Source organism: Sinohyriopsis cumingii, chromosome 2 (genome assembly GCF_028554795.1).
Source record: "Sinohyriopsis cumingii isolate HCF-2022 chromosome 2, ASM2855479v2, whole genome shotgun sequence".
Classification (NCBI taxonomy): domain Eukaryota; kingdom Metazoa; phylum Mollusca; class Bivalvia; order Unionida; family Unionidae; genus Sinohyriopsis; species Sinohyriopsis cumingii.
Genome location: NC_142962.1, coordinates 95191166 through 95216108, shown reverse-complemented (window position 1 = coordinate 95216108; position 24943 = coordinate 95191166). Strand labels below are relative to the sequence as shown.

At 32.9% G+C, this 24943-nt stretch overlaps 2 protein-coding genes across 3 annotated transcripts in view; one reads left to right on the top strand and one right to left on the bottom strand.

Moving 5' to 3' along the window:
* Window positions 1-8228, top strand: part of LOC149805413 (fermitin family homolog 2-like) — a 160648-nt gene extending 152420 nt beyond the window's left edge. For both annotated transcript variants that reach the window (XM_089949970.1, XM_089949971.1), the window contains exon 13: window positions 556-8228. In XM_089949970.1, the coding sequence (XP_089806096.1) occupies window positions 556-864 (309 nt within the window). In that variant the 3' untranslated portion in view covers window positions 865-8228. The remainder of the gene's footprint in view (window positions 1-555) is intronic.
* Window positions 8229-10290: 2062 nt separating this feature from the next.
* The window catches only part of LOC149805412 (2-oxoadipate dehydrogenase complex component E1-like), an 82031-nt gene continuing 67378 nt past the window's right edge, over window positions 10291-24943 (bottom strand). Inside the window, exons 21-23 of the mRNA XM_089949968.1 lie at window positions 20606-20669; window positions 16450-16535; window positions 10291-14535 (exon numbers count right to left, since the gene is read on the bottom strand). Of these exons, the coding sequence (XP_089806094.1) occupies window positions 14434-14535; window positions 16450-16535; window positions 20606-20669 (252 nt within the window). The 3' untranslated portion in view covers window positions 10291-14433. The remainder of the gene's footprint in view (window positions 14536-16449; window positions 16536-20605; window positions 20670-24943) is intronic.

The window sequence follows — 24943 nt, the reverse complement described above, 5'->3', positions numbered from 1 at the left end:
CATAGTTCATTATGTAAAATAATTAATATTTGAAATAGCAAAAACAAAAGGTTTTTCTAAATAACATCATAATTAATTTTCAGTTGTTAATATGTTGTTGATATTTGAAAACTTAAACTTGAACTTCAAAAGAAACACATTTATTTGATAAACAATAACATAAACAGAGTCAGTGCAAATGATGACTTGTTCCTAGGCCACATGAAAACCTTTGGTGGGCCGCATGAAAGCCCTTGGCAGGCTGCATGCGGCCCGTGGGCCGTAGTTTGCCCACCCCTGGTTTAGAGCAAAGGACTCCAGAAACATTTGTTTTACTATTGTGATTAGCTTTGTATTTGGTATTTACAAATATACATTAGAGTTATTTTAAACTGGACGGAGATATTCATCATAACTATGTAGTATTTTACTGCCTATCTTTACAATTTTAAAGTCAGCAATACAGGCGTTTCAGGACCTGTTTTTAATGTATGCATTGTGCATTTTATGTGTTTTTTTATTCTGAAATGAATTTGTTTTAGCAAACTTATAATTCTCCTTTATTTTGTTTTGCAGGAGTTACTAGGAATAGCTTACAACAGAATCATAAGAATGGACCTTAGTACAGGAGCATCAAGTAAAACGTTTCGTTACGACAAGCTCCAGTCATGGAGAGTCAACTGGGAAGTGAGAAAGGTTGTTTTGGAATTTGAAGAAGAAACACTTTGTTTCTTAAGTCTCAGTGCAGACTGCAAAGTGGTACATGAATTCATCGGTGGATACATTTTCTTGTCCATGCGGTCACAGGATAAAAACCAGTCACTGAATGAAAACCTATTTCACAAATTGACAGGAGGACGACATAAAGAAGCAGCGGAGAATTAACAAGTGAGATTTGGGCTATATGATTTTATCCGCTTTGTTTGTCAGTACAAAAACTGCAACTTTCAACTTGACCTCAGTAAGTGCTGTTACAGAATTAAAATCATTACAGTGTTCAAAACTTCTTTGTCACTTAGTGTTCAAGATTCCTTTCTGCAAGATTCTCGGCAAGGATCCCCGTTTTGCCTTATGTTGTCATTGTAGCAACAATAAACGATTTGCTGTACCAACAAAGTCAAGACTTGTGAAGTTGAATTTTTTGAAACAATTTATCCTGCCCTGCCCAAACTGTGGAAATGAACTTAGTTGCAATGCTTTGCAAGATGTATAGCATGTTGGTCCAAGGGGAGATAATGGTTGATCAGATTTAAATCATAAATATATTCTTTCCCCAGCATATTATCAGTTAAATATCAATGTATAATAGAAAATTTGTTTCTTTTTCTAATGATATAATTTATACCTCTTGTGCATTATACAGAAAATGTATAGGATCAGGAGTAACATTGTGTTTGCTTACAGAACTTGAAGACAGAAGACATGTACTAATGTGGCTTCTTGTATACTCAGCTGAATGTTTTTATGGGATTAAAATAAAAGCGTTCATCTGTTGCTGTAATAATTGTGAGATGCTCTTTTATTACTGAACATCTCCCTGGATAAAATAGTTCAACTAATTCTTTTCCTGATTACATAAACAATGGAACCAACTCAAGTTATCTCCTCTGTCAAGACAACACCTCTGTCAAAACATACTTTCTTAAAACTGACTTGAGGTGTTGTGCATTTAAATTGTATGTATGTATGTATGGTTTTATGTATGGTTGTATGTATGTATGGTTGTACACATGCATGCATGCAAAACAAATCTTGCTGGCAAGGTTGCTAGTAGCTTTCAGGAAAATAGTATATATATGCCTGTATTTAACATATTTGAGATTATTACCAAAATAAAAATAATGATAAATCAGTTCCAAAATGTACATGCTCAATTGTCACAACTTTTGCAAAACATGATATTTATAGAAAATAACTAAAACTCTAATATTTTCATAAAGGACATGCTTTTCTATCACAAGATTCTACCGTATAGTACATGTAATTAAAAGTGCAGTTAGTCTTTGTGTGTATTAGACAAATGAAATTTCTCCAAGAACTCTACTTCTAAGACTGGCTAAAAGTAATAACTTTATTAATTGGAAGTGGGGTATTTATCAGAATTTTAAAAAGACAGAGCATATGCCTCTTTTATGTGTCCTAAATTTGCTAAATTAAATTAAACAAGTGCCAGTTCTTAACAGTATCCTATTGTATGCAGCAAGTCATGCTCTTAGAAATGGAAATTTGTTCATTTCCTTATATACTATATTAATGTATTATGCAATAAGCATCACAGTTGTGTAAAGTACTCAGATTGTTCCAGTAAAAGTATGTACTCGCACTGGTAGAACTATTATAATCAGTGTTGTATATATACTACATAGTCATGCAGTTCCTATTATGGTTTGATACATACATCAGTTATCACAGGTGCTAAATTTAGCTCCTACCATTTTTGTAAGTGTTGAGATTTATATAACTGTGAAAAGAATCAACCATCAACCTATTTGTAATGTCTCATAATTTGACTGTAGACAAGGGTCTTTGCATTTGTTCAGCTCCTGATGTCATTGCAAGTAGCATTGACACAGATATGCTTTTCATGTGAGCAGTATTGACAATGATATGCATTTCATGTGAGCAGTATAGACACTGATGTGCATTTTATGTGAGCAGTATAGACACTGATGTGCATTTTGTATGAGCAGTATATACACTGATATGTATTTCATGTGAGCAGTATAGACACTGATGTGCATTTCATGTGAGCAGTATAAATGCTGATGTGCATTTCATGTGAGCAGTATAGACACTGATGTGCATTTTGTATGAGCAGTATATACACTGATATGTATTTCATGTGAGCAGTATAGACACTGATGTGCATTTCATGTGAATAGTATTGACACTGCTGTACTTTTGCTTTATTTGCAGCAGATTTGTTTGTACACTGTTTGCAGTTGAGCTCATAGATAAATGAGGTACCCTATATACTGGCATATAGTCGTATCCAACCACAAATGCATAGACCCAGATCTGCCAACGCTTATTGCAGACCTGAATCTATAGAGATTGTTAGGAGTAATTGGTACTTTGGACTCCATAGATCTTGATCTGCTGAAACATAATGTGATGGGAGATAGGCTCTTTTCTTTTTGTTCTAACTTGTATGTGAATATATAGTTGCATTTGGTTGAGATAGTCTGGCCTGCAGTAGGAGTTAATAACCTGTAATACATTTAGTTACAGATCCCTGGCTACTGACTGTGCTGTAGCCAGATATTTCCAGATGTGTCCAAAATGTCATTAAAATTGATTTGTTATATAATTTTTAATGTGTATTACATATAAATCATTGTAGCATAAAAGTTCACATATTCAGATTTTATAATAGAAAACTGTCCCTAATGTGAATCAGCAATTCTCTTACATTTCACTGTTGTGTTTCCTTCTGTATAATTCTAAAAATACAGGTGCATCCATGACTAGTGAGAACACAGCCCATTGTCTTCTTTGCATGCAGAACTGCACAAACATCACTTACATGATAGCAGCAAGTTTATCAAGGATATAATGAAATAATTAACAAATTCATTTTCAAGTTCTTTGTTTGGGCATACTAAAATGGTTTTTGAAAATATTATTATGCACTTTTGGAGGAATTAGATTACAAAAAAATCTATGGGGCAGGTTTACAAACAAAAATAATGCTCTTGTGAAAACAGCTATTTACAGAATGAATCAGAAGATTCATATATTTGTAAAGTGTATTTAAATGTCTCCAGGATTAGTGGCTATCTTGTGACAGACTAAATTCTTTATAGAGTCCAATTTCAAAAAAACACATTTGCATGTGTACAGTTACATAGAAATAACATATGTGACAAGAATGGCAGCAGTTTTCACGTATGGTTTAAGCAGCTTCTTGTTGACTTCTTTAGAATCTTACTGTGGTACCTAATTAAATCAATAGTATTTTTTTCTTTTATTTTTCCTGGAAAATAGCTTATCAGTGAAGAAAAATGTTACCTGGTTTTAAAAAAAGGAAGGATCAAAGCTGAACAGAAAATAAAATGTTTTATCGAGTTAAGCTTCTGGCGTTTTGCAGAAGACATCAAACTGCTGTGATTCCACAGACTCGGGACAGATCACTTGTACTAAAAATAAAAGTAATTTCAAATCAAATCCAACAGTTTTTAGAGAATACAATATACCTTATGCTGATATTTAGAATGTATGCAAGTTAGTGCTGAGTAAAATTTACTGATTGTGCTCAGTTCCATTACATAATTAGACATGAAGGAAACATATCAGAAACTTAATAAGTACAGTAATACCTAGAAGAGATAAGTACCGTAATACCTAGAAGAGATAAGTACAGTAAAATATCTAGAAGGGATAAGCACAGTAATACCTAGAAGGGATAAGTACAGTAAAACTTAGAAGGGATAAGTACAGTAATACCTAGAAGGGATAAGTACAGTAATACCTAGAAGGGACAAGTACAGTAATACCTAGAAGGGATAGAAAGCAAACAAGAACATGTTCACTTTTAGACAGCTTATATCAGTTCATGTTTTATTCTTCTGTCATCCTGTGTTGTGATCTATGATCATGAGAAGTAATAAAGATTTATTGATGCATCAATAATATTGAAACATCTCTAATGCAAAGAATATAGTGAGATCTATTGTTCTATAAATGCATGGGCAGATTAAAGACTGTTGTTTGTTTGTAGTCAAACAAGGAACAAGAGAATAGATCCTAATCTGCCAGTGTGATTTGTAATGGTAGTCTGCCATCAGTAGATATGGTAAGACTCGGTACAGTTTATGTGTGTGTGCACATTGATCACAGAAGCAAACAACTTCAGTATGCATAAAATACTTGTGATAAGGTTGCATAACGATAAGGATATATCTATTTAATCAGACATGATATATGTAGTAATAATATTCATATATACTCGCTTTCAAGTCTAGTCCAAATGCAGATAACACAGACCCATCATATAATGCACCAGCATATCAGTCTGTGTAGATTGCAGATTCGACTTATAAGTTAGTACATATGGTAGGCTGCCTTAGTTTATTGTTTAAATTTCAAGTTATCCTGTGACTTAAAATGGATTGATTTTCAGGTAACTTAGTAGTGGTAATGTTTTGGAGTTTGATATTAGTGTATTTTAGAGTAGGGGTACAGTGAAACTTTATTAATCCAGATGTTCTCATCTTAATCTGTTTTGTACAGATTAGTCCAGTCCACTTCAAAGAAAAATGGAGGAAATATATTCTCAGGAAGTGTTGTACAGATACAAATCATTCTGATAATGGGTTGAACACAGAATTTTACAAATATACATTTTTATCTGCTTTAAAAAAAAGATGACCCATTTTTAGAAAATCAATAGGGAAATTAGTAGAAAAAATGTTTCCTGGTGATAAAATGGAGTCCAGCTTACAGAACTCACTGTTATTCATGCTTACAAGTTTATAGAAAATAAGAATAACTGATGACTGCTCATCATTGTTAATCCTATTATGCAACTGCTTTTATTTCTGAATATTTGAAATAATGTGCCTAGTTACAAAAATCTGTGATAACCATAATGCTGATACGCCTTTGACGAAACTTCAGATCAAGTAGTTGAAGTTTTGATTGGTGTATGTGTGTGTGTGTGTGTGTGTATATATATATATATATATATATATATATATATATATATATATATATATATATATATATATACACACACACACACATCTTGACAAATGTTTTTGACGATATTTCCAATTTTCCTATCATATGCAAATACCAACCATTTAAGACTGTCCTGCCAAATTAAAACTGCTTTTAAAAGCAAGTTTTGTCATAATTTAGACATTAAACTTGCTCTTTTGTTATCATTGTTTAACATTCTGTTATTTATCATCACATACATTTATAATGTTTATAGAATTTTTTATATCATGCATGCATTCACAATTAAGCAGCACAGAGCCAGATCTGCCTTTGCATAATGCACCATCAGATCTAGGTCTATGCATTTTATTAGGAATAATCAGTAGAACAAACAGCACAGACCTTTATCTACTATAACATTATGCAATGGCAGATCAGGGTCTGTGTTGCTTGAAATTTCACTTGTAAGCAGTTACATAAAACAAATTGGAGCATTTATGGTGCAGAATCAGGAATCCTTATGTCTGATATAGTGCCTTTTGCATAACATGATAAAGTGTTTTTAATTACAATCTTCTGTCAGTCAGCCATTTTCCAGAACTTGAAATCATTAATATTCATCGCATTGGATGCATTTTGTTCTGTTAGTATTATACAAATAAATTTAAGCTTGTAAAAGTGATCTGATGTTGTTTTAATGTCTATGGGCTTGTAATTACGGTGTCTATCCTCATTAAATTCTAAGCTGTTGTGCCATTTGGTCAAGTTGTGGTTATTCACATAATCAGGATAAAGGCAGAATGTGGCTTTATTCGGCTTCTCCAAGAAGAATGGAACCAACTTTTTTCCTCCATTAATTAGCTTACATTCCTTAGATTGCTTCAATTTTTAAAAAAATTAAATTTCCCAATTTTTTGGACACTATATTAAGATGTATAATAATTAACACAACTATGAATGTACAAAAATATTTTTATAAACAGGAAATCAATTGTTCATAATTTGTACAAAATCCTTGTAAGTTTCACTTTTATTTGAAATCTTTAAATTTTCACCAATTAAAAAAAGAAAGAAATAGATAAAGTTCATTAATACATTAAAATTATACAAATATTATTCTGCTGCTTTTTTTATTAGTGTGAGTAGGCCAATTATCTAACATGTCAAATTGCATTTCTCAAAGCTGATCAATAAACAGATCAAGGATGGTTTTATGCAATAACTGGAATTACCATTTACTCTTCACAATGGTAAGCCTCTTTAAAAAATTGGAACCTCTTGTGTATGATAATTTTAGAAATTAAATATAGGTTTCATCTAAACTGATGGGCCAAAGATCCTAAATTTTGACTGAGTATATATTATACCTTAGCCCAGATGTTATCATGAATGATAAAGTTGTAAAAATGTTAGTTCATCATAGACATGCTTACCCATTTTTTCAGATCTCAATAGAACAAAGGGAACTAACCAACAAAAATACTTTCATTACAAGTTCGGAAAAAAGCCCCAATTTATGGCATGAATTCTTTGTTACATCTTTAGTATAGTGTATTTTTATGACATTATTTACCAATATTTAAAATTTTACACTTTCCCCATTTAAAATAATTTTTTTCTTCTCCATTGCATTATCATTTTCACAGCATTTATGTTCATCTTCCAAGCTGCAGTTCTTTTAAATTATTTTCTTGAAAACAGATGCTCATCTATATTTGCGTAATGAGAAGATTTATTGCATACCCATTGGCAGCATCACAAATTCAGATTAAGCCAGTTTACTGATATTGATGTATCTGTTACTAGATACATAAGCTTTCTTATGTACATTTCAAACTGCCCTTTGTTTACTTCCTGAAAGTGGAAATTATTGGGGACAAGAGTTGTCTACCTTAGTCTTATAAATAGTTCAAAAAGAATACTTACAAAATCTGTTGCAATTTGTTTATTTATATTAGTGTTAACCCCAGCCTTTGCCAGTTATATGTTGTTGTTTTTTTTTAAATATATAAACTGTTCTCATTTGTAAGTTGTATTAAAATGTATCTTGGCATAAATGTCCAGTGTATGTTTAAATACCTTTATATTAATATATATACATAAATATATACTCTTATTTGTCTTGTGTACAACACTTTACCATCATATTGGACATTAATTCATGGTATTAGACTGGTTCATTGTTGAATGACATTTTGTTCATGTAGATTTGATTGTCATCATATTGTATGTATAGAAAGACAGTCTTGGAAATTGAGATTGAACTCAATGTAGTTATTCTCAGTCATTGTATTATGATTCATGAATTAAATAATGGGCAGTGTTATATAAATTATTAATCATGTCTGTAGCCCAGATCTGCATTGATGTAGAAACCTGTGCTTATAAATATAGATCATTTAGCATGAAGATGATGTTAAATTACAAGATGTACAAGAATTACATTGTACATGCTGTTTGGTTATTGTGTACATGTATGTAGATATAGGGATAATGTATAGAAATTATTCCCAGAGGTTGGTTTGTTTCAGCAGATTTCGTAACTATGAAACCAGCTTATGAATTAAATCTTTATCATTTTATAATGCCTTTTGTATTTCATTTTATAATGCCTTTTGTATTCAAAACCTCATTGATAGAAGATTTCCTTTCTGGCTTCCTGAGGACCCTCCATTTTCGTTCTCTCTCTCACTTGATGTACCATTTGTATATAATGTAAACACATTTATTGATATCTCAGTTAAACAAACATTCACTTGCTGTAATGAATATTTGTACATTCACCATAATGTTTGTGTAGGGTCACTTTGCTAAAGTATCCATTTGTCCCCAATTTTAAAGTTCAACAGAATAATTTTAACTCGATTTAAAACATTGACCAGGCTTTGTGGCTCATTTGCACCAGGAGAAAGGAACCTAAAATTTTTATGTAAGATTGTCAAGGTCACTGAATCATAGAAGAATAACTTGACTTTTGTTCTTGGCAATAAACTTTGACCAAATCATGGATGGCTTACATGTGGAGTAAGAATTAATGATGGGTTCAAGAGGTAAATGGTTAAGGTTATGAAAAGAAGGAAAGCCACAATAACTTAAGGTCTACACTATGTACTTGGCACAAACTTTGTGCATAGCTTGCTGGGGGTGTAGTGTAGTAAAGGAACCTGATTCTGGGTCAAGGTCATAGTGAGTCAATGGGTGGCCATTCTTCTGTCTGAAAATTCCCAGGAATTCAAGACCATTTCCACTTGTCTTTTAAACTGCAGAGTGACGAAACTATGTCTTACAGTCTTGAGGAACAATCTTTTCAAATATTGGATAAAAGATCAGTACCAATTTCATACTGATAGAGTCAAATATGGCCACTGTTACTAAAAATATAAAACCTTTCAAAAATATCTTCTCAGAAACCATTTAGCAGGATTTGACCAAATTTGAGCGAAAGCATCTTGGTGCAGAGGGCCATATAGTTTATACAAATGATGCTAATCTGCCATCAAATGTAGCCACTGTTACTAACAACAGAAAACTTTAAATGACTTCTCTAAAACCACCAAACAAAATTTTATCACATTTGACAAAATGCATGCTAGCATGAAGACCTTTCAGATTTACATCACAAACATGAACTGGTCTACTATGTACATTGTGACTATAGCATGATTCTTCTCAGACCACAATGCATTTTGTGCATATGGATTTATGCCAATTTTTCGAGACTATTTTGGTATTTTTGCTATTTGTTTAATATACTTCCAATACAATAATTACAATCCACAGAATTAAGCAGTGTCAGAAAGCTGAATTGGAATTTTAAAAATATAAACAAAATATGGGAACAGCTTGCTTCATCTTGATCCCCAAACTATTATTGTGCAGTAAACACTGACAGAAATTGTTATGTATGTCAAATTTAATAAAATTAAAGAACATTCAAGGTTAAATTAGTTTTCTATTAATCTTTTATAATAAGTGCATTTAAGGATTAGCCAATTTAAAGTTACACTGACAGGTTGACAAGTATGGGGAGTGTAAGCAAGATAAGGAAAATGTACACATCAATTCACACGACACTTCTTTACCAAAACGATGCTTCATATGTTGGAGCTGTAAACAAAGCACGATTTGATGAGGAAATGGAACCATCAACCATGGAAAGCAGGTGACCGTTTAACAGACAGTTTATAAAGAGGAACTTTCATGGGGAGGTGGGATGTTTTTTTGGTTTTAAGAAGTTTAACCCCATTTTCATCACATGATAGGCTATATGTAGTGGCCAGTATATTTGGAAAAGGAAGGGTCAGGGATGGCTCCGGGAAGAACCACTGGCAAGATTTCTCACATACCCATATTTGTTGAGCCGAGACTCAAATCCATGCAGACAGGTGAGTCATAAATAATCTATAAAGACATCTGCCTTAGACCACTCAGTCAAATGGGTCCCATTCATGTGGGAAACAGGAAAGGTCACTTAGACCAATATATAAAGGTGACCATAAGGACAGGTTTGACTGCACTTAAAATGTTTGGCACTGATAGATGGTAGAAAAATAGACCTGTAGTGCTCAAACAGAAATTAGGGAAATAAAACGTGGATGGATGAACATCATTATAACATGATGCTTCGCCTTATGGAGGACAAATAAGTACTGTGGAAAAGTGTATTAAATGAAAAAGTAAATGGTTGCTTCATGGCTTTATATTTTCTTGAAAGCAAACTGCTTTACTGCCAATAACAATTACAAGTTATACAGCACACATCACTCACTTCAAGCAGAATCTCTGTTAAATATCACACCAAAATGAGAAACCATCAGATAACTGTGAAAACAATCTGTCGTAATATAGCAGCACTTTTTAAACAAAAGGATGGCAATTCCTATCCAGAATCCAATGCCAACACATTCAGACACCCAACTGGATGCGTAAGTTCTCCCTATTCTTCAGACAGTACAACTAATTAATCTGCATTCTGTACAAGCAACATTATGATGGACATGAAACAAAATGAAATTATCCATATATTATTATTATTAAACAATACACACAAAAAATACATAACCCGATTAAATACTTTTGAACTTTTTCATATGCTTACCTTTGACAAATAATATGCATTTTGATGTATTAATTACCTCAATTCATTTCTGCATCAAAATTTCATTTCTAAGATTTGTTTGTGATATTCTATTGAATAAAGAAATCTGGAGATTATACTGTATGATTTGCAAATTACTGAGTAAACTGATATGAATAAGTTCCTGTTGACACTGTAGCAAAATAAAACCTTTTATTACTGAACTAGAATCGATAACTTGTCAAATCTGACAAAGCCAGCAACACCTGATGAAGGCTTCATGAAGAAGACCAAAGTCAAGGAACAGCTGACATTTTGCTACAACATTGTCTTTTCAATACAAATTAAAATGAGAAGTTGCACACACTTCGATGCATGATCTTCATGTGTTCATAATTAATGTGGGCTAATCTTATTTCTTTTTGGACCCGATTTATAACATCTGTGCAATATATTCAAACTTTGCAGATGTTTCCACATACTTGATATACAGCCTGAGAAAACTAGAGTTAAATGTATAGTCATACCTGTCATAATCATTCATGTCTGGAAAAATGTCCAATAGACAGGTAGCTGGTTTCCAGGTGTTAATATCTACCATAAATTTAAATGATATGTACCTCAAACATGTGGTAATTAAGGCAAGTGATTGATTACCTTTAAAACAGGCTCAACTGTACAGTATTAACAAATATTACCATGAAAACCTCTTGTATCAAAATGGGGTGGAGGAATATAATTAGACTTTCTGTAGAGTATTTAGTGAAACAGAATATGTGCATAAGATAAATAAAAATTGCACATAAAAAGAGAAGCGAAGTTCTACTGGTTAGATTCAACACGATAGATGGATGTGAGAATGGATGGCTGGATAACCTATGGCCCTTTAATAAGCTCAACATTTGTGAGTTGGTTCAAACAAAACAGTTTAATGTGCTCATTTAATATGGCATTTGTTCTTTTCATCCCCAAGGTCAACATAAATTTGAACGTGCAATTAAAAACCAATCACCAACCATCCTCACAAAAATTGCATGGTCCCTATGTGACCATTTATGACATTTAAGAGCATTTATCTCATACAACAGCAATTTCCTTTCAAGAATACTGGGATGAAACCAAAGTTTTTTCTTACTTTGAGATGAAATTTTCATTTCAGGTAATTCATTGTATAGCAATAATATATATATATATATACAAAACCCAGTGCAATGATTTTGCATTCCGGTGTAAAGTGTATAGCAAAACCAAGTCCTAATATTGCTGACTGCTTAATTTACCAAACACAATATCTCCATATTTTATTTTTAACTTCGGAGGGATTGAAAAACAAGTGGCACAGACAAATAGCACAGTGATCATTCTATTTAACCAAATATACATTGTATTACTAATAACAGTAACAAAACTGTATGGTCAATCAGAATTAGCTCCCCTTACCTTTCAGATCAATTTTACAACGAGGAAAACAAACTCAAATATTGGTAAAACAATCAGACCTGATTGTATAGCTGCCAACCCTCACTAATTTGGTGTAAATTTCATGACTTTTTCAGCGATTCACAGATTCATGCCGCAAGCCAAAAATTCACAAATTCTCCAATCCTCAATTATTTTAAATCTTTAATAAAATAACCGATTCCCCGTTAAGTGCTAGTTGTGATATTTGCAGTTGCCGAAACAGTCCGGTACTGCTGGTTGTGATATTAGTAGATCTACAGCCGAGTAGTACAGTTGGCCCGGTAGCAAGCATTTTAGCCTATTTTAATCTATATGTATAAGAGTAGTTTTGCAAATGCTTTTGAGAGAAACGGGGGCCTAACCGGAATTTTGCTCCACGCATGCATCACCAACACCGATTTGAGTTACGGTTCAGCATCGCATGTACGATTTTGAAAATGTCTTCACCACCAAGAAAAAAGAAATGTATTACTCAAAAAGTTAAGTTTAATTTGGAATATATCAAAAATTGACTGTGCATTCTGCCATTAAACATTGATATTCATCATGCTTTCTGCACTCAGTGTGCCATCACAGAGACGATGTAAACAAGTACGTTGGTTGCGAAAAACACGTAGAAGTTGGGAAAATTAAGACTTCGCAGATTTCAGCTCCGGAATATTTTAAACAATTGGCGGAAGAAATGCAGGCTACCAACGCTGAAGCATTATTTGTGAGTTTTCTTGTCGAACACAATCTACCTTTATCAGCTGGAGACCATGCTAAACATTTGTTCTGACATGTGTCAGACTCGAAAATCGATTCCAAATTTTCATGTGGAAGGACCAAAAGTGCTGCAGCTCCTGTGCATTCCTCACAGCAACAGTGCAAGCGAAAGTGTATTTTCTCTAGTGAGGAAAAATAAGACTTTAGGGCCTCCTTAGCTGCAGAAAATTTGTCAGTAATTTTAGTCACCAAGATCAACCAGCCGGCAAGAAGTATGAACTGTTTAGAAAACAAAGCAGTTGAGGAAGTTCAAGTCTGCCACAGTATCATGTCTTGATAAATAAATATTTCTGCATATATGTAGTGTTTTAGTTTTATATTGCTAACTTGATATAGTGTAGGATTGACGGTCAGAGTGGATGGAGTGGTCAGAGTGGATGGAGTTACTGTCATGGTATTTTTCACGAATTCTTGTCCAAATTCACGACTTTTTATCCCTATTTTCACTAATTGTGAACCTGGAAGGTTGGCAGTATGTGATTGTGGTTGTTTCCCAATTGTAATACTGAAACAACAGGAGAACCTGCATTTAAAGAAAATCAATTAATAATTTCTCCAATAACATTTCAAATATTAATATAAATTCTATAGTAATAAATAAGGAAGACACTTTAGAAATATATTATTGAAATTTTTGGACAGCAGTATTTTTACAATAGTAACAAGGACCATGCACAGCAATATCTCTGTAATTATGTTCTTTCTCTTGATCTAGGGTCAATTAGTAACATTTGATGCCCTCAAATCATAAGTATTTTCAACATTTGAATGTTTTGATGGCATATTATGCAAAATAAGTCAATGTGTCAACAATGAACCCAATTATAATAAGCAATATCAAGAAACATGTGTATCCAAATCTACTCCAGTACAAACTTCTACAAATAGAACATTTCATAGGAGATTAAGATTTATATAACATTACAACCTCAAAATGTTTTATCATTCATTGTTGGTGCCAGTGACATTTGATATATGTAGTAAACAATTTATCCTACAATAACTGACAGAAAAAATTACTTGAACTCATATGTCAGGGTCATTAAATTTTCCAGCAAAATATATTTCTACAAATACATCTTGTAATAAAAAAAAGAAAAACCAGTACGCTTTACCATCCACAAAAAGTTTTGTCATGCATGTAATAAAGGTTCAATGGTATTGGTTTTAATTAGGATATCGTGAAAACAACATCAACCGGGTCTTGATTGTTCATACATTATGCAATATGGATGTGACTATAGTGTGTGTGTGTGTGTGTGTTTGTGTGTGATAAACATGTAAATAGAGTATTCAAATACTACATATCGTGGACTAACATTTTAGACTCAACCTGGTCTCTGTTTTTACATTATGCAATTAATGTGGGATGTGTTTATAATGTGTGTGTGTGTGTGTGTGTGTGTGTGTGTGTGAGTGTGTGTGATAAACATGTAAACTGAGTATTCACATACTACATATTGGGGACTAACATTTCAGTCTCTAAGTTAAATGAATGTTTCTTTCATAAGCTTCTCTGCTTCTATCTTGTGGATATCCCCAATACCTACAGCTGACATGCCCAAGTGATCTCGTCCAACATACTTTAGCTGGAATAGAAATTTGATGAGTCACCAGTAATGCAAAGAAGCAAAACAAACCAACAAAATGTCATAGACTTTCCTCTCTTTTACACGAGTCAAACATCTGGTAATACTATTAAAAATTGTAATCCTTTAAACTTCAAATATAGAAAATGAGATTATAATAATTTTATTTATCCTGCAAAAATCAGAACTTTTGTTATTTGTTATTTCTCTCAAACACTGTAAATTTGTTCTAATACTTAGAATTTTTATTTTGCCTGGTTAAGAAACAATGATATTTTATATATTTCAGTTCTATGTGATAGATCATTACATGTGGCCATGCCATAATCAGAATGAAACATTACCTGTGGGCAGATAGAAGCACAGGTCTCACATTTTTTTCTATTCTTGGATTTTCCAGCATTATGGTGATCCTGATGCAGTCATTAACATCAGTTACAATATTTTTTAAACACCAAAGATGATAACAAAAAGGCAACATAAAAAAAACATTGGAACAATGAAATAAAAAGTATTTTTTTAAAAACTATTTGAAAGATTTTACTGTAATCAGAATACTGGTATAGGTTGCAATAAGACTAAAGAAATTGGAGACCTAAGATTACAATTTGTATGTGAAGTTCCATGATATTAACCCTAGATTTTATACAGTCTATTGCTGTGTAGGCAGCAGCTATGCATGTAACAAAGTCACACAGTGCAGTGTGCTATAAATAGAATACTTGTTACATATTAGACTAGATACACATTGGCCTGCCTGTTAAATTTATAAATGTGTTACATATCTTAACTTCAACATCAATTTTAAGCATTTTACTTTTTTGATACACATCTATTATTTATACAAAGATTTAAGAGTAAAATCCAATCTTTATAGATGTATATTTTTTTCACTGAAGAACTTTTTATATGCTTTAAAATCTTGAGAGAACTCATTCACCATAAAGCCAGAGAAGAAGTGTGGTGAACCATACCCAACATTTCTCAACCTCTCAATTTACCAGTTCTTAATCTACATCTACTAAATCATCTAAATTTGGCAAATTATCAAAAATGGATATTGCTTACATCAACATCAAAGTCTATATCTAACTTACACAAGTTTTCAATGTTGTAATTTTAATCAAGAGAGTACTGAACAATAAAGACAGTACTGAACAAAATAAGCAGCCTCCATTCTGGAGAGTGCAGAATCTGACCCAGTTACTTTAAATAGCAGATTACAACTAGATCTTAAATAGCAACCACACCATGTGATGTAATGGTCATTTAACTAACCTCACTGATTGCAGTATTTAACAGAAGATTTTCTCCAAATGTGGTGCTAAGAAAACCAGCTCAGATGTTTACAGTAAGCATCCAAACACACATCCATGTGGATGGTGCAGAGGCATCCAAACACACCAGCATGTTAATCAGGTACAGGCATCCACTAGTGCTTCCATGAAAACATGGAAGAGGCATCCAAAGAGGCTTACATGAGAACAGGGTAGAGGCATTCAAAGAGGCTTACATGAGAACAGGGTAGAGGCATCCAAAGGGGCTTACATGAGGTAAAGGGTTAACCCATATTCTCACAAAATTTTGAGCAGGCAACTCATTTTATAATACAACTGCAAAAGTAATTCACATTTTTATTGGTCAAATGTAAAAAAGTTCAAAAAGACATGCCCTTTGATGTAGTGATGCAAAATATTAAATATTATAGCCTCACTGATTATAAATAATAGAACCCCTCAAGTGGAAATTCATTGTCTTGATAACAACCACCAATTTAACAGCTATTAATCTATCCAAAGGTGATACTCCAGTTCTGAAAACTAGAATATTCTTACTTTGAAATGTATGATCAAAGTCATCCATTAATTTGTCAGGCACATGGTTGACAAACATACAGCAATGAAAAATACAAACCTTGTAACCAACCAGATTTTCAAATCTTGGTGCTACAAAGGACCAACCTCCCATATTCCTGTGCTCCTCTTGACTCCAGATAAATTCTGTAATAAACAAAGTGTGCTCATTATTACATAAATCTGTGTTATGAAATACATACTTGTAACTGTCTACATCCAGAAAGAATAAAAACTTGATACAGCTCATAAACATTTAAAGAGCATACAAAAGTAAAGACATTCTTTACATATGTACAGAAATAGGCACAATTTTTTTTATTTGCTTAGGACAAGCAGTTTCTGTGGAAAGAGTGAGAGATGGACTGAAAAAAGCAAATCCAAATTACTCTGCTGCAAGTAACTTGTACATTATAAATAGAAAAATCTCAAACTAATTAAGCTTCAGTTGGTTCATCTATGACACTAGCATGTACTGACATCTTTTCCAATCCTCAATATTAATACAAATATCATTTAACTTTGAAAAATCATTATTACAAACATTATTTAACTTGTGAAAAATCAGCCTTCAAAATATGTTCAGTACTACATTATTAAAACTAGTCAACCTTTAAATCCAAAACAAACTGCAGTGGTTCCAACACTAAGCCCATTCACAAGAAAAATCATCCCTTAATCTGGGGCACCTATGTCTTTTTTATCATTTGGTCCCTCTCAGGACAGGTTATACTTGATATAAGATCAGGTTTTAAGTGTAGAATGGTTGACCTTAAAAGAAGGGTTATACTGTAATGCCCAAATAATTCTTGCAAATATGTTACTATTTAGCTCATTTCCAACAGAGTTTCTTAAAGGGAACAATGCTCTACTGTCCAAAAATAATTTCCAGGAATTCCAGATAGGTCATTTCCTCTTTTGAACTGCAAAGTGATGAAACGTTTCTGATATTCTTCTGCAACAAGATTTTCAAAAAGCCACTGTGGCAGATTAACTGATGTAAAATCAGCACCATTTTCATTTAGGACAAAGAAGACACCATTTGAAGCCTTTTGGTGAAAATCCCATGTAAATAAGACTGTCTATTCAGGATATTTTACTTATGTAATTTTTCAATATGTTCATTGCAGCAGCCATATATGAAGTCAGGTTGGCACCATTTTCATTCAGGACCAACTTTACATCTTAATTAGTCTTCTGGCTAAAATCCAATGTTGTTATAACTTTCCATTTTGAAATAGCAATAACAATTTTCAAGATGTCTTCCATGCTAGCCATACTGGATGTCAGATGAGTACCATTTTTATTTAGGATTAATTATGACAACATAAGAAGTCTTCTAGTAAAAACCCAATGCTGATATGACTTTCCATCTAAAAGAAGTAGTGATAACAAGATTTTCAACATGTAGTTAAATTAGATAACAGATCAGCATTATTTTTACTTCAGACCAACCAGACATCATAAGACGTCTTCCAGTGAACTGAGAACTCTTTAATGGTTTTAATATGGCAGTCATACTATTTCATAACAATTTACTGACATGGTAATTGAACAAGAATTAGTAAAGCTATGTTACCTTTTTATTTCGTCAATTACATCTCATAATAATGTTACCAGTACTTAAAGCAACTTCAGTCGTATGATCCATATACAAGTCAATTTGGAGAACAAGACAAAGCCAAAATTTCCAGGTCATAAAATGTATAGTTGACTTATAGGCCAAAAAATGTGGCACACAATACTAATATACTTAATAACTAAAAGTGACACCATACCGATGATACTGAACTGTACAGTAAGAGCTGATTTTACAAAAAGTAGAAAACAATTTCTTATATCTCAACTATGCTCTAACATTCCCTCTTGTCATTTCAACTACATTTTTATCCACAGTAACCTTCCCTAACCTATACAAATGTATCTATGATATCAGCGGCTGCTTCTGAGAGGTTAAACTTAATATAACACACCTTTATTGCAGGCCATTTAAGAAGTGGCTTTGTTTAAGATGCTTTTATAGGAATATTTAAGGGCAGCGTGTATGTTGTTTGGTTACATCAAAATGACAAAACATGCACTTTCTCCTTACGCTAAAATATAATCACCAGCAAAGAAATATAAGACCTGTAAATGCATCTTAAATCAAACTTGAAAACTTCCTCCTTGGGATGAATGTAGCTTGGACATATATATGGAAAGCAGTTAGCAGCCTTAAAATTCCCAGCCAGAGGAATACTGAAGTTTTAACTTCTTTGCACGCTTATCATTACTATTTCAAAAGATGGTACAAACAATACATTCTTCATTCCTTGCAAAATACAAAGTCATTCAGGGAAATATAGATTTAAAAACTATTGACAGCCTGTTAAGTGTGAAACTTAATAATCACAATGAATGTCATTTGGGATCACCAGTCAGAGGTGCAAGTAGATTTAAATTCTTACCAGTAAATTAACCCCCCGCCCCATGACCCCATCTTTCTGGCAATAAATGTCTTACCAATATGGCATACCTGATCATACTGGCTTACTTGCACAACTGGCTTATCTTTTAAAGGACATCAAAAGTTCTCAAGGATTAAAAAAATCTTTGCAGTGAACTATGAAAAGTTCAACTCTTTCTTTTCCATTAAACTGACAAGGCAATGACTGGTATTCACTATTATTTTTGTAACATATTCCTTTAGAACCTGATTCAAGTCCAAAAGTGTTTTATTATAGAATGAAGAGCATATATATTATGACAAAACATCCACTTATTTTGTTTTCAATCACTTTAACCACTTATAATTTATGTCAATACAAAATCTACTGATCAATATGTGTAAATCTACTATTTGATGTCCTGGTTCTGCCACATGTCTGCTCACTTGTTATTTCAAAGCTCCAAGTCTGGATGAAAAAATCATATATTCCAAGTTTAATAAAAATCAGATCAGTGGTAACAAGCTCAGCCAATAGATGCAAGGTCACATCATTAACAGGCATATGTCTTATTCATCATCAAACTCATCCAAGATTGCCAGTAATTCAAGGCCAGATCAAAACTTAATCAGAAACATGGCTTCTTGAGTGGTAACAAGCTCAGCAAACCAGATGAAAGATCAACTCATTAATAAGCGTGCATCTCACACATTATTGATCTAATACAACATCTTGATGATATAAGCATATATTCAAGTTGGATCAAAATCTGATCAGAAATCTGACCTCTGGGGTAGTACGAAGGTAAGACAATTAAATACGAAATTATCTCATTAGTACCAGGTCATTATCATATCCATCTGAGGTCTTGATTATATAAAAACATATTGCATGTTTGGTAAAAATAAGATCAGAAATATAGCTTTAAGGTGGTGCTGGGGGGTAGATAGTTACTGCTGATGGATGGACAGATGCATGATGGATGCAGAGCCATACTCTAGACAGATGCATGATGGATGCAGAGCCATACCCTATACAGATGCATGATGGATGCAGAGCCATACCCTAGACAGATGCATGATGGATGCAGAGCCATACCCTAGACAGATGCATGATGGATGCAGAGCCATACCCTAGACAGATGCATGATGGATGCAGAGCCATACCCTATACAGATGCATGATGGATGCAGAGCCATACCCTAGACAGATGCATGCTGGATGCAGAGCCATACCCTAGACAGATGCATGATGGATGCAGAGCCATACCCTATACAGATGCATGATGGATGCAGAGCCATACCCTAGACAGATGCATGATGGATGCAGAGCCATACCCTAGACGGATGCATGATGGATGCAGAGCCATACCCATAGCTCCTCTTAAGCATCTTAAGCAGACTGAGAACTAAAAATAACTTTCAAGCTGCTTAAGATATAAGGAGATGCATATTATTATTGAGCATGTTGAAAAAAAAGTTTTTGAAAATTGTTTCTATTTATAAAAAAGCATGTTTTCCAACAATTATAGAAAACACAATTATGTCTCTTTCTGATTAGCAACAAGACTGACTTTATTACTTTTGTGCATATTAATTTCATGTTTGAGAGGAAAATTACATTTTATTGCTATCAAAATCAAAAGATTTTGAAAGTCTCCTGCTTTTGCCAAAGGAAACTCATTCACAGATAACATGAAATCAACACAAAATGGTACTGTATGACAAAACTGCAGTTCACAGGACAATTAACCTGAACCATCCAGCTGCAAGTTTTTAAGCAAAAAACAAACCTGTAGCATTGGGAAATTTCTTTATTTCTGCTTGTAACTCAGCTGTTGGAAAAGGACACAAACTCTGAAAAGAAATAATAATAATCCATCAGTATGATGAAGGAGTTTTTCATACTAAAATGAAAACGACATATAGCAAGCATATTTCATTCAAATAAATTACTTCAAAACTGAATCCTTTTATGCTAGATGAAGAAATTTTAAAAAATGTTCTATATACAAAACATTTTGAAGTTTATATGTGTCAATATGAAAAGGTCTTTTCTGGCTAAGGAAACCAAACTCAGAGCAAACCCCTAAAATTTGATCTGCTATAATTTCTTATCATACCATGTACTACAATTAATGATATAAACCCAGTCTGTGGTGCACAGTAAATACTAACACCAGCACAAACAGGATCATCTTAACTCCCTCTCATGTACATTTATCACATTTGTAATTCATACCGAGATTTCTTAAATGGAGAATTTCCTAAGGCTACAGAAGCTCACAAGCCAAAATGAATTTGTATCTGATCCAATGGGAAAAAAAATCTAACCTATTTTCAAGATGATTTAGTCTGCCTGTCATATTTATCATTTTGTAATACCATAATGACTATAAATTCTAGATACAGGTGTGTCTAAAACACACCCAAAATGAAAGATCCTTCCTTATCATGGAGCCCACAAGACTGATCCAGTGAAGAAGGCGCTGAGAAAGGGAAATGTTTGCCCTTCTGTTATTCCGAGGGTGGAGATGGGGGTGGGAGGTGGGCTTTAAAGTACCAGCCACTAGACATTTCCATTCATAAAGATGTGATGGCTGAAATACACAAACACTGGACTGCCTTAATTATGAAAGCTGCTGCAATGCTAGTGATGGAGGAGGACTGCACATCAATGATCAAAGCAGCTGATAATAAACTATGATCAACTGGATTGATGATGCTAACAAATCATTAAAGAGGAAACCAGAGCTTGTTGTGGGGTTTAACGCCATTTTTCAGTACACGATAGGCTATAGATGGCGGCCAGTAATAATGGTGGAGGAAGAACCCAGGAAAACCCCAGAAAGAACCACCGACCCACAAAAAGCTAGTGGCAAGCTTTCTCACATACCCACATTGGCTGAATTCGAGACTCGAACCCAGAGCTTGTCAGAAAGTCATTTAAAGTGTGCTGCATTAGCAAGCAAAGGAAAGGCTGTGAGGATCATCTTGTGTGTTCCAGTGATTTTATGCCAGCATTTGACAATGAGGAGGATATCAAGTTTGAGGGTTTTTATTCTGAGGACTTAAACCAGGTGCTTGCCAAATTTGGAGCTCTGCAGAACTTTGAGGAAACAGAAAGTAATTAACATGATCTCCTTTGAAGCAAAAAGAATTATATTTTGACTGTGATAGTATTCTTTGGATTACCTATTGTGCATGCAGTATCCATAATAAAAGCGTTCAAATTTGATATTCATACTTTTGTTTTTGATTACAATGCTCTCTCTCTCTCTCTCTGTCTCTCTCTCTGTGCCTTCTACTACATACATAATAATATCACAATTACCATAGTGGAGTAAACAGGTACTTATTTTTCATCACTTGCATCAAAACAAACTATAAGTTTTTAAGAAATCACAATAATTTTCATATCTTTTTTACTGAAACATCTTACATTTATTTTGAAGGTATTATTTACGTTTAGCGCAATTGTGCTTATAATTCAAATCTAAGGGATGTACTTCATTCAGTGTAAGACAAGATCTTCAATGTAATGCAGTGATGCCATGATGTAAACATGCTCACTAAATTATTCAATGTAACACAGTGATGCAATGATGCAAACAAGCTCACTAAATTCTTCAATGTAATATAGTGATGCCATGATGTAAACATGCTCACTAAATTATTCAATGTAATACAGTGATGCCATGATGTAAACAATGCTCTTTAAATTCTTCAAAGTAATACAGTGATGCCATGACGTAAACATGCTCACTAAATTATTCAAAGTAATACAGTGATGCTATGATGTAAACATGCTCACTAAATTCTTCAATGTAACACAGTGATGCTATGATGTAAACATGCTCACTAAATTCTTCAATGTAATATAGTGATGCCATGATGTAAACATGCTCACTAAATTATTCAATGTAATATAGTGATGCCATGATGTAAACATGCTCACTAAATTGTTCAATGTAATACAGTGATGCCATGACGTAAACATGCTCACTAAATTCTTCAATGTAAAAGTGATGCCATGATGTAAACATGCTCACTAAATTCTTCAATGTAATACAGTGATGCCATGATGTAAACAATGCTCACTAAATTCTTCAATGTAATACAGTGATGCCATGATGCAAACATGATCACTAAATTCTTCAATGTAATAGTGATGCCATGATGTAAATATGCTCACTAAATTCTTCAATGTAATACAGTGATGCCATGATGTAAACAATGCTCACTAAATTCTTCAACGTAATAGTGATGCCATGATGTAAACATGCTCACTAAATTCTTCAATGTAACACAGTGATGCCATGATGTAAACATGCTCACTAAATTCTTCAATGTAATACGGTGATGCCATGATGTAAACAATGCTCACTAAATTCTTCAACGTAATAGTGATGCCATGATGCAAACATGCTCACTAAATTCTTCAATGTAACACAGTGATGCCATGATGTAAACATGCTCACTAAATTCTTCAATGTAATACGGTGATGCCATGATGTAAACAATGCTCATTAAATTCTTCAATGTAATACAGTGATGCCATGATGCAAACATGCTCACTGAATGAGAGCACTGAACGAAATGCTATTGTTGTTCATTGTTGTCATACTGGGAGCACATTTTTAATGAGTTATGTATTTACTTTCAAAGCAAAATAAAAACATAATTACTGGTGCACTGATACAATATTCTAAAGCAACAACGATTAACAAACAATAATAAACTGAAGACAAAAGGGACAGGTTACTGTTGTAAATGCTTACAGCAACCCGCTAATGCTCAACTCTTGTCATTGATTAAATTATATGTATATGAACTGGGTAGAAATAAAAAGGAAACAGAGGAAAATTAAATACATTTATTGACTCTCAAACAAATTATATTAATTTATAACATTTCCATGTAATAATTCATAACGATAGTCCCTTAACAACCACGAGGTCATATTTACCTTTTTTAAAAAAATGCTTTTACCATAGAAAAAATACACTGATTGATTGGTAGAAAAAAATGTTGGTGCTCCAAGACTTATAGTATATGAAAAAATTGCAATAATTTTGTGTCCAAACATTTACAGCTCATAAAAGAATTACTTTTGAAAAATAATTAAGGGTATCCCAAGATTTAAAGTGTCCCAGGACTTACAGTCATTAGGTTGACTGTTATTACAAGGAAGGTACTGCTATGCAAATGAATGACCAAGAGTTCAAACATAAAGATTAGAAATAACTCAAACATCAAAATATTAGTTGAATTATAGATATTAACTAACTTCCTCATTTAAAAAAAATCATCCAAAACTATGATTTTTCTACTAAGGATCATAAAAGATATATAACCATTCTGATAATATACATCATTTAATTCTATCTGTAAGTCATTTACTCTCAAAAAGAAAAAGCACTACATTTAAATTCTTGATATTTAAATTATATTTGAGTGCAGCAGAAACATGCCGACAATAAAACATATGAATCAACTTCACACTACTGGAGAAAAAAACTAAGTTTGTTTTAACTTGACATCTGAACAACTCTTTATCTGTGAAAATCTCTCACTCAAATTAAGTAAATTTTATAAAATATTTACTTTCAAATATATTTTAAAGGCTAATCAGATGAACATTTAAACGAAACTTGTCGATTTAAAAAAAATCAGATTTTTAGTCTTTGTAAATCTTGATAAAAGAAGAATTTTAAAAAATGTCTTTTTCAAATTCCAGAAATATATCTGTCTCTCTGTTTAGTCCTAATTTTTAACACATCTGTGAATTTGTTAACTGATAAAATAAACATCAAAGTTTACAACAGTAAAATCATACAAGTTTTGTTTCTTCAAATATTTTCAAAAGAAATTTCTTTACCCTATGAATATGAATATTATTTTTGAGGATATTTCTGGATCCAAATGCTGGTTTCACGTACAAATATATTTTAGTGGCATTCTGAAAGTCAACTGCTACATTAAACCCATACAAGTATATTTTAGTGGCATTCTGAAAGTCAACTGCTACATTAAACCATACAAATATATTTTAGTGGCATTCTGAAAGTCAACTGCTACATTAAACCATACAAATATATTTTAGTGGCATTCTGAAAGTCAACTGCTAC